The 16,462-nt window shown below is 43.9% G+C and overlaps 1 protein-coding gene across 1 annotated transcript; it reads left to right on the forward strand.

Annotated features, from left to right (window-relative positions):
• The first annotated feature begins 737 nt into the window (after positions 1-737).
• Positions 738-16,330, forward strand: VKORC1L1 (vitamin K epoxide reductase complex subunit 1 like 1). The gene is made up of 3 exons (XM_084299852.1): positions 738-934; positions 11,348-11,457; positions 12,150-16,330. The coding sequence occupies exons 1-3, from the start codon at positions 741-743 to the stop codon at positions 12,374-12,376; spliced, it is 531 nt and encodes a 176-aa protein (XP_084155978.1). The 5' UTR covers positions 738-740; the 3' UTR covers positions 12,377-16,330.
• Positions 16,331-16,462: the final 132 nt, after the last annotated feature.

A 16,462-nucleotide genomic window follows, 5' to 3' on the forward strand; every position in this document is an offset into this window, starting at 1 on the left:
CTCTTTGCAACTACCTGAAAGGAAGAGGTGGGGGGCTGGAGGTCGTCCTCTGCTCACAGGTAACCAGTGATAGGACCAGAGGGAATGGCCTCAAGCTTTGCCAGGGGAGGTTCAGGTTGGAAATGAGGAGACATTTCTGCTCAGAAAGAGCAGCCAGGCACTGGGACGGGTTGCCCAGGGAGGTGGTGGAGCCACCACAGCCCCTGGGGGTGTTTAGGGGCTGTGTAGGTGTGGTGCTTGGGGACGTGTTTTATCCCTGGGGGCGGTTAGGGGCAGGTTGGTGATCCTTGGGGACATGCTGCAGTGGTGGCAGTGCTGGCAGGGGGTGGTTGGAATATCCCGTAGCTCTTTTCCAACCCCAGTAACTCCCTCAATCCATAACGTGTGAACGACGACAGAACCCCAGCGCCAAGCACAGGACTCTATTTCAGTACCACATACAACAAAAACGACCAAAACCCCCTTTTTCCTCCCCAAAACCCGCTCTGCCCCCTCCCTCCACCAGGGGGCGCGCCCCTCCCTCCTTCCCTCCCCTCACGCAGCCCTCCCCCCTATCCCCCCTCCCTCCCCTCCCCTCCCCTCCCTGACGTGACGTCGTCGCCGAGCGCCACGCGTCGGGCGCGGCCTAAGCGGGGAAGGGAGGGGGGGCGGAGCGAGCCAATGGGGTGCGGGCGCGCATGCGCGGCCGGGCGGCGGCGGGCGCGCGGCGCGGGCCGAGGAGGAGGGAGGGCGGGGGTAAGATGGCGGCGCCCGTCCTGCTGCGAGTGTCGGTGCCGCGCTGGGAGCGGGTGGCCCGCTCGGCCGTGTGCGCCGCCGGCATCTTGCTGTCCCTCTACGCCTGCCACCTGGAGCGGGAGAAGGGCCGCGACCTTCGCTACCAGGCCCTGTGCGACCTCAGCGAGAGGGTCCGCTGCTCCGCCGCCATCACGTCCAGGTGAGGGGGGCTGAGGGGAGGCGGGCAGGGGGCTGAGGGGCTGAGGGGAGCGGGCCTCAAAGGGCCGGGGGAGGGCGATGAAGGGCGGGGGGGGCGGCTGCTGAGGGGCAGCCGAAGGGGGTCGCGGCCTGAGGGGCTGGGGGGCTCCGTGTGGTGCCGCTGCCCGCCCGGGGGCTGCTCTGTGGTGCCGGTGCCCGCCCCAAAGGGGGTCTCTGGGCGGCCCCGGGGGGCTCGGTGCAGGGAGGTGTGCCTCAGCAGCACGAGCCTCGCTCAAAGCTCTATTTATTTTGCCAGTTTCCCATCAGGAATTATTTTAGGGGGTGTTTTTTAAAGGTACGTGGATTTCATCTCTGTTAGGAGAGTTGGGGTGTGAATTTCAGTGTGCTGCTGGCTTGGGTCGTTACCTGTCAGGTAACTGGTTTGCTCGGTGGCAGCAGGGAAAGGGCGTAACCTGCCGGGCGGTTACTGGTGCCAGCGGTGTGAGGGTGCTGCAGGAAGTGCCCACGGGTGCCATTTGGCTGGGAAACCCGCCTGGGAGCATGCTCTCAAGTATTTCAGCCAAAAAAATAAGGTGATTTGTCCAAAGACATGCATATATGTATGTGTGTGCATGTACATGTCTGTGCATACATGTGTAGAGACACGCAAAGGTATACATAGGTAAGGAGCTAAGAGTGGGAGTGTTTAGGTTGTTCAGCAAAATTATGTATTAAAAGCTTATGTTTTTGTATCTGTACCTTCAGTGGAGTGTTTTATGTCATTTTTTTCCCCTTCTCTTGGTGTAATCTGCACAAAAGCCGTCACAATTCGTGTAAGGGCACATGCTGTATTATCGTAACAAAGTTGTGGGTGAGAACACGCCCGTAATCTGGCAAGGTGGGAGCTGGTTAATCTCTTTAGACACAGCATACAAGGAAATCTTACTGCTGAAATCACTTCTGGGGTGACATAGGCATCATCGTCTTAAGTTACAAGGAGATGTGTATCTGGGGATGTCTGAGAAGAGACTTGGGATTGCATGAGGGCTCTAACTCTGCTGTCAGTCTGTCATCAGACAGTCTTTAGTTTGTGAAGATAACAAGCTTGGTCATGGCACTACTGGCGAAGTGTCCTGAAATTCGATGTTTATATCGAAACAGCAAGAAGGCTTCAATATGCCTGCCTGGATAGCTTAAATTTATAAGTTAAAATTATGCGTGGGCTATGGAGAGTAAACCCTGTGAGATACTTTTCTCACGGCTCTAGAGGTGAAAGAGAATAACAAGGACTCAAGCACCTGAGTAGCCTTGGCAGTGGTCTATTCGTGTATACAATTGGCCCTTCAGTAGCTTGTTGTTATTGTAAAGGCTGCTCTTGAGACTGGGAATTTCAAGTAAACAGTTTTAATATGTATTTACCGAATGCTTTGAAAAGCAAAATAGTTCTAATTATATCTGTAGATATCTCTAATTATAGAATAATGCCGTGTAATTATAGTATTCATTGGGAATGCTGCAGCAGAAATGTTGTGTAAGCTGTGGTAAGACCTGTAAATACTCTACTGCAGGAGTTCTGTATAACAACATGAACGTTTAGGGACAAAATCCGCTGAAATCTCCCCAGCAGTTGCTAGGAGAATCATGCTTAACGACTGAAGTATTGCAAATGTCAGGATAGCTCATGATAATTGAAGCAGGTGGTAAAAAGAGTTTGCGGAAAAAGGAGCATGCAAGTTCTGCTCAGTCAAACCTTATTTGGAGACGAATGTGCTTCCAGCGTTGCAGGATGCAGACAAAAAAGGAATATTCCTCTAAAACCAAGACAAGAGGGCAAGCTGTTGAATTTTGAAGGAAAACGAGGATAGAAATTGTATTTTCTGTGTTGCCACAGCATCCCATCCATCAATCCTTCTTATGTCCCTCTCCCATTTAATGCCTCTCGTTGCTACCATGTGTCACCAAAGTTTCTCTGAAGCTTGGTTTCTGGGAGGAGCTTCAAACCATAATTCAGATTTCACAAGGACAGAAGACTTTCAAATGTGGTGCACACGTGCAATGCAGATTTAACTTTCAGCTCCTTCTTTTTTCATTAAATTATTACGCTGCCAGTTACACAACCAAGCCAATAATTTGTGATTATGATCAGTTTTCACAGAGTTAAATGGGCGGCAGACTTGCTCTTTGTGTCTCTCGCCAGCTTCTGGAGTGTTCTTTAGGTTGTGTGACTTTATTTAAGGTAGATTTGCTGATGGAAGTAATGGAACTTGGAGCGTAACAACCTGCACGTTTCAAGTGATGATTCCAGCAGAGGACTGAATTTAGAAGTAGAGTCACAGTGTTGGGGTTAATAGTGAATTTGTAGAATAATTGGAGTAAGCTCGTGGAGTCATCTTTAGCTGAATTATTTTGTAACGAAGTTCTGGTCTTTGGGGAGGATTTTTTTCCACTAATAAGCTGCTGTTATTCCCAAGTCTTGTTTTTAAGCCAAATCTGGTATTGGCACAAGAATGAGAGAAGAAATGCGAAGATTAGCAGCATGCAGAGGGAGGAGCATGGAAAATCTTGTATCAGAGACTGACTCATGCAGAAGATTGTGCTGGAGAGCTACCTTCCTAGTATCTCTGACTGCTCAACATGTTAATGGTCAGCATATTTCAAGCTTTTATCATGGGGAAAGTTCATGACAATGGTTTAGAAAGAAAAACTGTTAAGGACTGCATAATGACCACTGTCATTATCCAGGGAGAGATAAGATGTAGGGAAATAGCAAATGTTTTAATTTGGCAATTGCTGGAGATGCTTTAAGTGGATTGCTCTCTTGTATCTGAGAATAATTAAGTGGCAGGAATGGCTTTATTTATAATGAGACTGGCTAATAGTAGGTCCTAAAAATCTTTTTGGTTTTGCTATTATAATAGTTTCATAGCGGAAATTAAACTAACAAGTTTCAAGTCCTATGGCTGGTGGTGTGGCTTGAAATGAAATGGGACATTTTAGTAGTAACACAGAGCCCCTGAGCTCTTTGCTTTGTTTTATATGCCATGGGAGAGTTTTGGGGTCTTTTGGTATGTTTTTGCTTTCTCTCTGGATTAATTTAAGGTGCCTGCAGGACAGATCAGGTTAGTGGATGGCTCTTGCTGAAAGAGTTTTGTACCCCAGATTGTGTTAATGCTGTGACAACTTTAATACAGCCGAAATGAATGACCAGTGACTCGTCACAATCCATCTTCAGCCATGTTTGTAGCTTTCAGGCAGCTGTGAAAGTGAAGAGCTTTGGAAATAGTGACCAACATCTTTAGCCAACTCACTGAATAGGTTCTAGAATCAAACCAGGATTTTAAGAATCAGTGTTTGGCTGGATAGATGACATTTTAGGGATTCCCTCCTCTGAACTTCATGCTCACGTGCAACGTCTTGGATTGCCTGTCGGCTTGTGGCTGAGCCACTCTGAAACCCCTGTTCAGATGGGGGTATTGGACTTCTTCAGCTTTCTGTCTTCTGGGTGAGTGATGTAGTTGAGTTGCTCAGTCTTGTGCTGCAGTACTTCAGTGCTGTGATGAGTGAGCATAACTCCACTGCTGTAGGGCTTATTTGTCCACCAGCGGGTGTTCAGTTGTGCTGCAATGGATTAAAGTTAAAAACTTTGACCAGTGGTGGTTTTTGGTGAAGCACACCTTGCCGAATCTGTTCTGCTGGTACATCTTCAGAGCGAGAATGCCAAGTTGAGAAGAACAACCCTGTTATCCAAGGGAGTGAGACATGGAACAAAGCTCTGACCTCACAGGTTCCCCTTCAGTTCTGTTGGGGACCTTCCTGTAAACCTGCTGTCTGTCAGGTTTGCTTGGTTCCAGGTTAAGGACATTAAATAGCAGTTACCTTTCACTTTACAGTAAGCTCCTGATGGCCCAGCACTTTCCTATCGTACCCACAGGAAGTGTCTTGATGTGTTTGGGGTTGGTAGTTGCAGTTGTAGGTGACTGTAAGGTGAAAAATTGTGCTTGGCTGGTCGCTTCTTGCAAACCAGTGTAGGCAAATGGGGTCCATGTGCTTTTCTTTTTGAAATATTACTGGCTTTGTTGGCCCTTGCTTGTCGGTAATGTCTTTAACCTGAGCCACATCCCTGGTTTTGTTAGGCATCTGTGGTCCTGTAGAGAAAGAGATAAAAACTTGATGAAACTGCCGAAGGGCAGTATGTGAACAGCTGGTGGTCATTCAACAGGAATCATAGTTGTTGTTCTCAAACTGCCAAAACAGTTCTACATGAAAATGTGGCCTCCCGAGACTATGCCAAAATCTGTCCTGTGATTTTAAACTGGTTGTTGCTCGTTTCTGAGGTCTGCAGATCGTTAGATAGCAGCCGTAAGGATGCTTTGCCAGTTACTCTGTAGCAAGGATTCATCGTTTGTGCTGCCTGAGGGAAGGTTTGAAGATCTCTGGTTTCTTGACTGGGCAGCAGAAATCCATGTGGGCAGAACCCATCTCAGGTCCCGCTGTCAGCTGCGGTGGAGTTATTTTTCTTCCCAGTAGCTGCTCTGGTGCTGCGTTTTGGGTTCGGGGTGAGAATAAGGTGCTTTGTTTGTTTGTTTGTTTTTCTTACAGCAAAGTTTAACAAAGGGTACAAGTTCCTAAAGCTCTGTAGAAGCAGATTCAGCACCAAAGAGGAGCGGGAAGGGACTCCAAGTAATACTTTTGCGGAGAGAAAAAGGCTGCAGCGTGAGCCAAGGTTATCTGCCCCGTTTGCTGTGCCAGCTCCAGTGCGAGCAGGACTTGGGCAGGACTGGCAGGTCCTGGGGGAGGCTGGAAGATGTGAGCTGCGGGGTGATCCGGGGTTATTCTGTGTTTGTGGGAATGCTTACAGACACCCATCTTTGTTAGCTCTGAACCCAGGTGCTCCCAAAGCACAGAAGCTGGCAGTTTGAGTCCCTTTTGTCTCATCCTTTCAGTAGAATATTGATGACTTAATACTTGAGGCTGTTATAAAAGATGTGCCTCTGCCACTACGTATTATAAAACAAACCCAGTACCCTTGCTATTTGAGTCCTTTTATCAACCTTAAAGTGATCTGTAATGTGTATCATTGCATTTCATGAATATATTATTTCTGGCTTGTCTGGATTTTGTAATAGGGCCGAGAACGATTTTGCCTGATGCCATGAAAATGGAAAAATGTGCCCGTGGTTCAGCTTTGGGCTTCATTTGTGATAGGTTAATAAAAGATGATGTAGAAGGAACGTGTTGCTGTTGGCTTGTGGGTGCTTCGGTAAAGACTGCTATGAAATAATCAACCACTGTCTGCTCGAGGCTTTGCTGATCTAGCTGCTGACATTTTTTGGACCAGTTTTCTGGTGTAGAGCTGGAGGAAACACAGAACAAAATCCTAGCAGATTGTGGTAAATACTGCTGGCAGATTTAAACATGAAACCAAGTTATCAAAACTTGTAAGCGCTCCTGGAGAGCTTACAAATGGGGATTTTTAATCTGCTTTCTTGTGGCTTCTAATTGAAGGCTTTTACTTAATTTATTAAAACTGTTAGGGCGGCCTGAGTGACCTTGTAACCATGAACTGGGCTTAATCCAAAATCCTCCAGTGAAGCTGTAAAGAAGCTGCAACCAGAGTTTCTTAACATTGCTCAGTATTAAAATGCTCCGGATCCTTTGACCTTTATATCAGCTTTTCACTGAAGGCGATGTGTGAGCATAGGCCAGCCGTGCTGCCCTCCTGGGAACTCTCATTCTGTGCTGTAATGTCTCACAGAAGTCAGATGACATTTAAGGAAATTTGCATATCACTTCTCAAATATAGTATTTAAAAAATATATTTATATATATATATTTTTTTTCCTCAGGATTACAAATGGCTAAATGGTGCTTGCTGCTGATAGCTAAATAATTTGTATGGGATGAAAACCAATCCTGAAATGATGGGTTTTAAGTAAAGCGCTGGTAGCCAAGAAGCAGAATTTGTGTTCTTTACTTAGAGTTCCCTGAAAATATCACCGCTTTGTTGATTTTTGTTTGCCCTTTTCATTACAGCTAAGCTAAAAATTGTGAGAGATGTGTTGGGAAAGCCTGCTGCTGCACAAGTGCAGTGTCCTCAGATGTTGAATCTCTTGTGCCATTTGATAATCCGGCCTCCTGAAGGATTTGATGGCCCTTTTGACAAGACATTTAGGAGACAGAACATGAACTGGGGAAGTACATGGTGCTTCGTCCTGGGCATCTGCTGCTCTGATGGCAGAGCCATGGTGCTGGAGCTGCCTGGGCCTGACCTGACCCGGTCTGTGTTTTTTTGTGTGTTAAAATGAACATACAGCAGCTGGTTCCTCTCCTGAGGTGAGAACTAAGGACTGCCAGGTGAAGGTGAGGTGGGGTGATTCAGGAGCTCGGTGCAGGAGGATGTTACAGAGCTCAAAAGATGTGTTCAGAACGTGTCCAGGTGCACTGAGGAAGGCTTTGAGGCAGGCTACAAAGCGTGTTGGTGCAGGTGAAACCCCAGTTCAGAAGTTTCTTAGGGATAACTGAGGTCAAGGAGAGCATCTTGGGGAATTATCTCTGTGTAAAAGCTCTAAAAAGCATCATCTACTGGTAGCTGTGAGAGCAGGGGTGCTTGGCTGGAAGAAACAGCGCGGTGTTTCCTCCAGAAAGTGGGTGAGCTAATGTGACTCCTGGCTAAATATACACTTTGTGTTTGTTTGACTCACTGTGTTCAGTAGGCTTGGAACTGTGCCTCGTCTTGAGCTAATACTGATAACTCTGACAGCTTCTAACCTGTTAAACGTGGAGCTTGGCCTTTCAGGTGTCCGAGAGTACAGAGTACAGCGTGGAGTTCTCCGGGCTGCCCTTCTCCAGCAGCGTTGTCACTGCTAAAGCACAGTGACACGTTCGGTGTTAGAGCGTGCTCCTGTAAGTAAGTGCTGTTCTGGAACACGGAGGATGTTCGTAGTGGTGCGAAAGAGGTAATGATTTAACAGCACCCGGTGCAATGGAGATATGTTGCTTGGGGATCAAAATGACCTCGGTTCTTGTCTGCTCTGTTACAAGTGTCAAGTGCACAGAGTTACTGGAGATGTTAAAAAAAACAATCGACGCTTCTGAGCGCTGTTAACTATCACACACCATTGTTTAGAGGGTGGGTAATGACCTTCAAGTCTTACTTTTGATAAAAGGAATGTACATTGTGAATAAAAAGCCACTGTAGCGTTCAGTTTTAGATGCTGGGAAACTACACGCCTCTAAAGACTTTGTCTTGGGTTTCTTGAATCTGCATTCTGAGAACGTGAAGATCTTCTTGAGGGCATAACTTTTCAAATCATTTTCAAAGCTGTTAACTGCAAATGAGAAAAGAAGCAGGCTGCCATCTTAAACAGAGCAGGGATTTGAGTTAGTTAAAATACGCAGTAAGGTGTCTTAAAGCTTTCTTTTAAAACTTCCTTGAAGTTAGTTCGGGCCGGTGTACGGTTTGTTTTACGTTCAAATAAGAGTGAGACTTGGGTGTGGCAGAAGTAGGCCTGCCACATGTCTTTGTGATACTGCTCTGAATCACTCCAGCTGACTGCAGCTTTATTTCCACAGCAGAACACTCGGCTGGTTCAGGATGGGGAGCCACGAGGCAGTGCCAGGAACAAGTTGGTGGTGTGGAGCTTGTGTTTTTAGCTTACTGTGCAAACAGTTCTTCATTAACATTAACATTTTACCCAGCCTTTTACATCAAAAAAAAACAAATTCTGAGCTGACTAATAGTCAGTTCTTGTAAATTAAATCCTTTTTCATAAGGACAAGTTCCTTAGAGAACTTCTGAGCAATTTATAACCCTTGTCCTTCATTGGTTTTACTGATGTTTAATTTCTTTTTTTCCCCTGTTAAGTGCAGTCTGTCTTCTTGCTGTGTTTGCTGTTTGTTTTTAGATATTCAAAGTCAAAAAAAAATCATGTGTGATTTATGTGATTTAGATATGAGAAGGAAGATTTTTGTCCAAGTCCCCTTCCCTCTCCTCTGTTCCAACTGCTTGCAAAATGACTTGATTCATCGTGTGTTTTAGCAAGTTCTAGGACCTTTGTGACAGAATTAGGGGATGAATTAGCCTCTTCCGTAGAGAAATTAGTCTCTTTCTTTTTTTTGCATTTGTTTGATGTAGAAAACTTCCCCACACTTCAAACCTTGTAAGTCTGAGAAAGTGCTTTGAATCTTCCACTCCAGGCTTCTCAACCACTTCAAAGCATGTGGAGTAAGATGCGAGGCTGGAGCTGTGCTCCGTGGACTGAAATCCAACACTTGATGTCCTTAAAGCGGCTACAAGGCCAACAAGATGCTTAACGAACTAGTGCACGTGGAAAAAGCTTTCACCGGGCTCTGACCTTGCAGCTGTAGATGGTGACTTGAGGACATTGCCTGTCGTGGAGGGCTGGAACTCGTTAGCTTTCCATTAACAGCAATTCATCGAATTCTGAATAACTGTAGGGTCAGACTCTGAAGTTTGTGATGCTCTGGAGCAGGGTGGGATCTCAGGAGGATGAGAGGGTGGCACGTCGGCATCCTGCAGGTGCTTTGAGCAAGGGGACTTCAGGCTTCAGGCACGTGTTAAGTTCTGCCACCTGTCTCAGGAAGGAGGCCTGGAAGGCTTCAAGTAGATTTTACCCTCACTTGGGGACTTGAACAATGAATTGCACTCGTGGGTAGGAAGCTGAAGTGTCTACTGATGTGTTAATAGAGAAAATTCCAACTGCTAAACGCAGAATAATGATGCTTTTAATGTATTTGTCTGCCTGTAATACTGTTTTTGGTGGCTGGGCAGCCGGACAGAGTTGTTAGATGTGCTGCAAGTATCTTATCAAATCAAGGCTGAAGAATAAGCAGTTCTCACTTATAAATCCAGTGTGGGAAGAAAGTCTTCTCATAGCTGAGATTCTTCTGGACGTGCAGTATTTCTTTGTAATATTTGTTTATGTCTTGTTGTACAATATTTTGTTTTTAAAATCCCTCCCTTGTGGAAGCGTGGCTCCCTTTGCTCTCAAGTACTGCTCTCGCACCTCTACAGCTGCTTTTCCAGATCTTTGGTGTCCATCCGTGGTGCTGCTTCACCCCAAGCCGTGCTGTAAGCTCACGGGGACTGCTGGCCTTCCTGTGCTACAGAGACGTGCAACCAGATGCGAGGCACTGTCTCCATGGTAAAGCAAGTGCCAGCCTTTTCTGTGCTGATTGGAGCTTTACAATTATGCACAGGTTTCTCTTCAGTCACTTGCAAGACTTGAGACCCAAAGCATGACCCTTTTTTTTTTTTTTTTAATGTATGCAGTCAATGCTGTTTTTAGGAATTAGTACATAATTCTACTTACATTTAGGGGTGAAGAGCGCAAGATTTGGGTATAATAGTTAATTGCAGGCAGTTACTAAGCTTGAATTAAAGTGATAAATTTGAATATGTTTTATAAATGTTGCAGAAATGGCTCTGAGGTGAAGTATTTTGGAGGTGGTGTAAAGCTGCGTTACGGTGACACCTTTCTTGTGAGAAGAAGCCATAGTGTGGTGGTGGCCTTCCACCGCTGTCACATTTCTGGTGCAGCGTGTCGGCACGTTCCTGTAGCACAGAGAGCAAACCTGTGGTGTACCTTGGGTCTAGCAGGATCATCACCTCTAGGGTAGCAACTGGAGTGATGCATTGGAGTGATCTGCTTCTGGACATCAAATTACTGCTTTCTAGCACAAGTGCATTCACTAATCTCACCTTTTATCCACCCTACTGTAGCAGCAGCTCAGTAGGGCTCGTACAGCTCCCTGCCTTATCACTAGTGTTGAAAATTACTTTGCTGTTAAGGTGCTTGTTCAAATACAGGGCCCTGGCACATGTGGCCTGTGGCTCCTGTTCTGGTACCATCCCCAGCTCGTCTGCCTGCCAGATTTGGTTCCTCCTAAGGCGTTAGATGGATCGGGAGCCGCTGAGGTGCAAACATATGTTCCAACCTGCTTGCTGTAGTGCCAGCGAGGTAAATGCTGGCAGGCAGGCAGTAACAACCACTTACGAGGTTTACCATTTTCCTGTAGCTGTATATCTAGTGAGCATGTGTCCAACTCCTCTTGTAGTAGAGAGAGCTGCTAAAACTATTGCTGGAGGAAAGACGCAGTTATTTGACAGAAGAGCTTTGAATTACAACTTGAGAAAGCAGACGTGGTGTTTGGTGAAGCTGTAATTGTGTGAACTTGAAGCTGTCAGTGTACACATAACTTTGATCAGCAGTTTGTGGGATAAAGGTGTACCCAGCACACACCCTGTTGCAAGCTGCCTCCTTGTCAGATACCCCTGAACTTCAGATGGGACCCCCTGGTCCTGTCAGAGCATGTGTAGCTCTGTGGTTTTTTCCCCAACAGGAATGAATTATAAATACTGAGGTAAAGCAACAAGTGCCCCACTACAAGTTAACTTAGTTTCATTGTCTTACAGATGGGGTCGAGGATTCGGTCTGCTGGGTTCCATCTTCGGAAAGGACAGTGCAATAAATCAGTCAAACAGTGTTTTTGGACTCGTGTTTTATATACTACAAATGTTACTTGGTAAGTATTAATGCAACTTAGAGCCTAAAATATATAACAGGTGTATGGTGATAAGGGGAATGTGTTATGCATTGCAGAATCCTCATGATACCAGATAAAATGTGTGGTTTTTTTTATTAGAACCAGTCTAATGGTACATCTGTGTAAAGGGCTTAAAAGCCCACATGCTAACAAGAGCAATCTTAATTTTCCTGCTATGCTATTAATAATACAAGTATCAAGACAGTTGCTGCGCTGCTATTATCACTTAAATGTATTTAGCATTGGATTGCAGGATAGAAAAGATGAAACTGGAACGTGCAAGTTCTGCAGGGGATATGGGGATAGCAGGCAAAAAGTGCACGAAGTGTAGCAGTGTGTGTATGTATGTTCTGACTCTGTGGTCTGCTCTAAAGCTATTTGTATCAATAGACGTAACTTGACCAACCTGTAACTTTCCCAAAATTCAGGAATAAGGAAGAAGGTAAATACTACACATACTTCTTATCAGAGGACTGTTGTGCAGAACCTAGGAGCTCCCCTCCGTGTAGTGATTTATCAGCCATCTTGAACTCATGGTATTCTGAACAGACTTTTATGTCCTACAAACTTGCTGAGTAGCCTTGAGTTTGAGTTGGAGTGTGTAGGTTTTGTGCTTTTTGTGGAAAGGGGGGATGAGAGCAGCAGCAGTAACTCTTTCTCTCTTGTTGCAGGTATGACAGCAAGTGCAGTAGCAGCTCTAATCCTCATGACATCCTCCATAGTGTCTGTAGTAGGGTCATTGTACTTGGCGTACATTCTGTACTTCGTGCTGAAGGAATTTTGCATTGTCTGCGTCATCACATATTTGCTGAACTTCATTCTCTTTATCATCAACTACAAACGACTAGTTTATTTGAACGAGGCCTGGAAACGGCAACTCCAACCCAAACAGGAATAACGCCTGTTTGAACTTTTGACTGACAGTCTGAAGACCCAACTTCCATTAAGTTTATTTTGCAGTAATTTTTTATTCTCCATATCAGACACTTTCCTTGAGAATCATAACTGAATTTTTAATTATAAATTGGAAGGGGCCCTAAATAATTTTTTGTGGTAATCTTCAATTCAAATGTGGTTATGAAAGAAAGCTCTAATACAATCAAAGACAAGCTTTAACTTTACTTTGAAGGAGTTCTAGCCACAGCAAAACCTAGACTCTCCACCCCCCTCCACTTGTAAAGTGGGTAACACTTGCTATAAAATATCCTGTATATAAATTCAGGTATAACAAGATGTGATCATGACATTAAATATTCTAGAATAGCATTACAATATTTAATGTTGCCATGTTTACAGTATGTGTATTACATTTTATTTTTTTTAGCTGATGGACTTAGATCTAACTAGGACTTATACTGTAAATAAAATTAGAAATATTGGTTTCATCCCTGGAGAACTCACTGTACAATCAGTTTTGTTAGCCTAGGAGCTTTCGGAGTGTTCAGCTAACAGTCGACTGACGTGATGGAAGAAGTGACCTCTGTAGAGAACACCGTGTTGCTGCACTCGCTGCTAGCGCTTTCACGAAAATGATGGTTGGGTTTTGTTCCATTTTTCTTGTTTCCAGTATTGAGAATGGAATTAAAGCTGAAACCTGAAGTATGTTCATTTAAACCACAATTTCATTAATTTCTGTACAGAATGAAAACAGCTTAATGTGGTCAATAGAAGGTTACCACCGGAATGCTATTTACAGACTGGGGGTTGGGGTATCAAAGAGCGCCCTTTGGAAGGACTGAATTTCCAGGCAGTGCTGTTTCGTTTTAAACTGCAGTCAGACAGGCAGTGTTACTAATGTTTGATGTTACATGAGTGCTGCAGTATAGGATTGCAATTTGCAGTGGAAACCACTGACTGAGCGGGATAACCAAGTAGTGCACTGAATAAGCAGATACTGAATTGATCTTCGTCAGGATCTTCGGTTTGTGCTATATTGGGACATGAACTTTAGGCCTGACACACACGAGATCCTTTGGAAGGGCAGTCTGTTTAGCAGGATAACTAAGTAAATGTGCTCCTGAAAATGAAATGTGATATAGTGCTATCATTGCTCTTTCTAATAACTAATTTAAAAAAAAAAAATTAAACTGCAGATTTATGCAAAGGAACAAAATTGTAATGTTTCTGCACGCAGTATTCTAAGGCTGAATGTTAAAAGTGCCTTCTGTCTTAAAATCTTAAACCAAATACTTTGTGTTGAACTTGGCAGACAGAAGTGTCCTTGCTTTAAAAATGAACAAACAACAGTCCCAGAAAACTTGCTGGCCATAGAAAAGTATTAAGAAACCTATGTTAGTTTTTAGACTGAGAAGTGGTAGCAATATGGTTTAACTCAATGCGATAGGAGGTTGACGTGACTGGGAAAGTAAAATGCTTGTGTTTCGGACTCTGACACCAAAATATTCAGCTACTTTCTGTAATTGGTGCTGTGCTGCTTTTTGCCCTTGTCAGCTTCTAAATACGAAGAGTTCCAACTGCATACCCACTTATTTAAAGAATTAGTTTAACTAATCTTAGGATTTTTTCTTGCACATGAATGTCAAAAAGACACTTCTGTTGTACGGCTAAGTGGATTAAAAACACTAAGTTGCTGAGGATGAACTTGACTGTGAAACATGCAGCGTTCAGTAGAGAAAATAGAATTTTTAGGTTGCATTCAGAAAATAGTATTTAAATTACTACTGAAGTAATTTTCTGGTTTGTATCAAGGATGTAGGTGGAAACTGCTTTTATGTATAGAGTTCTGTGGTATGAGTAACATCTGTTGCATGTAACACTAAATTACACGTCCCTCTTGTCTAAGAGTTTTAGACGACAATTCATTAAATGCATTTTGTATTGACCAGAGTATAGTTAAAGCTTGTCTTGATGTTTAGTTCTGTCTCTCAAATGCCTTGAACTTTGACGTGAGGGGAGCGAATGGTGTTAAGCTGGTCCCTCAGGGCTTCACTCTGTTCTCTTATAAGCCTTGAGACAATATCACTGTTTAATATGTTGTATAGATTTATTTTGATGCATTCCTGTGATCTACACTAAAGCATCTTTTCATCTGAGGAAGAGGTAAACGTGCTGCCTGAAATGGTTAGTCGCAGCGCTAATATCAGAACAAGCAGCAACGGAGACAAGTTTAATCAATGATTACTTGGTCTGATTTCTGGTTGTAATGCGCACTGAAAAAAAAAAAAAAAGGAAAAAAACATCAACTGAAAGTATAGGTGTTGACTAACTTCACTGTGTCTTGTGCTTGTCTGTGTGGGCATAGTCTGTTAATTCAGTTTGTTTAGTAAAATTGTTCAGGGCCAGATTTTCAGCAGTCATGTCTGCGGTCCTCGTTTGTGTGCACGTAGGGATCACATGGAAAATCGCTTTGGTCTCTGGAAGAATTTGCAGCTGTACTCTGTGCACAACCTTGCAAATCTGACCCTTAATTGTGAACTCCTTTGTCTTGTGTGCTTTTCTTGCAGTTACTTTTTACTGGAAGTGATTTGCTAGAAATGGCCCTAACTCTTCTACTTTCTCTCTTGTGCTTTGGAAACGCAGTTGGCCTGAATAAAGGGCAAAGTTAATATTAGCAGTAGAAATTTGGACCTTTTTGCTTCCAGATCTTTGACTCTTTCCTCATTGCTACCAAATGATAGAAACAGCATATTTCTTCCAGTAAAATGGCTCGGGTTGCAATTCGTAACGGGATAGAAATCAGACAAGTGCTTCATGCAACTGCCCCCTGCCTCCCCTCAGCCAAAACAACTGTCATTGCCTACGTGTGATTGATACGAATTGGCCATTTACAAAACTGAAGGGAAATTCTGGGAAGTCCTGTGGATGCAGTAGAATGGGGAAATGCTAGTAAATAACACTTGGCCTGGCAGAGGGACGAGGAGGCGGCAGTATTGTTACACAGATTCTGGTTGTGGTTTCAACACTTGTGAGAATGGAGGGGGGAAAAAAAGTCTTAAGATACAGTGCTTGTGATTTTGGGCTGTTCCCCAGCACCACTCCCTGCCTGGCTCTCCGTCCTGCAGGGAGGGGCAAATTGAAAGGCAGAAGAATCTCATCCCAAAACCTGTTTAGGAAGTAAACATTCCTGAAATCCTCTTACTGTAAGGTACTCGTTACTCTTAAAGCCAATGAAGCATTCAAGTCTCGTTTAGAAAGTGAATGTTCTTGGAAGCTTCTTACTGTAAAGTGTTTGCAATGCTAAGGACAGCCAAGGAAACATTCCCTACCACCTTTGATTTCCAAAGTGACAGCAGATCTCTCATCAGGAGATTTCTGCATACTGTAATACACACTCGTTGTCTTCTGTACAGTCTCTTGATCAAAAATATTGACGAGGTGCTTTGGGCAGCACTTGGGTCTCCTAATTAACATTGGCTAAAGTTAAGGAGAGTTCTAGTAACTTTGGTTCTGCCAACGTTGTTTCAAGATGATCTAGAGAAAACTGGTCCAGAAAAGATGAAGTATTCTGTTACCATACAACTGTATTAAGCATGGCCTAAATATTAGGTGTTTGTTCTGTACTGTATGTTCCATCAACTATTATCACTAGTGCTTTAAACTCCAAATTAAACACCCATTTAAATGGAGTCACTGGGCAGATGTTCCTTTTATCAATATAGTTGAGAGATTCTCTATCGGAGGTTTAGGATACGATTTTGCTAACAGGTAAAACAATGTAAATATGTACGAATTCTATTTGTTGCACATAACTTTTTGGTATAAAAAATAAATGTAGAAATTACCTGTGGACGTCTTGCTGCAATCATTCTTATGCTGCATTCATGCAGTCCAAACAAGAGCTTGAATGAACTCAGAGGCCTTTTTGGACTCAGTCTGAGCCTTAGAAACTGTCTTTAAAGTCAGTACTGTAATTCTGTTTCTTGAAATGTACGAAGTTGTGATCTCTTTGAAAGAAATTGTATGCTAGCCGTAGAAGGATTAAAGCCCTTGGGTCCCCAGAGATCCCAGCTTATAGAACTTCTGC

The sequence above is a fragment of the Netta rufina genome (assembly GCF_964035555.1).
Source record: "Netta rufina genome assembly, chromosome: 21".
Lineage (NCBI taxonomy): Eukaryota > Metazoa > Chordata > Aves > Anseriformes > Anatidae > Netta > Netta rufina.

Bases quoted from the DNA above. Each gene is read 5' to 3' on its own strand.
- VKORC1L1 (XM_084299852.1), top strand. From the start codon at position 741: ATGGCGGCGCCCGTCCTGCTGCGAGTGTCGGTGCCGCGCTGGGAGCGG. The intron at 935-11,347 runs GTGAGGGGGGCT...ATTGTCTTACAG, and splicing joins TCCGCCGCCATCACGTCCAG to ATGGGGTCGAGGATTCGGTC. The intron at 11,458-12,149 runs GTAAGTATTAAT...CTCTTGTTGCAG, and splicing joins TATACTACAAATGTTACTTG to GTATGACAGCAAGTGCAGTA.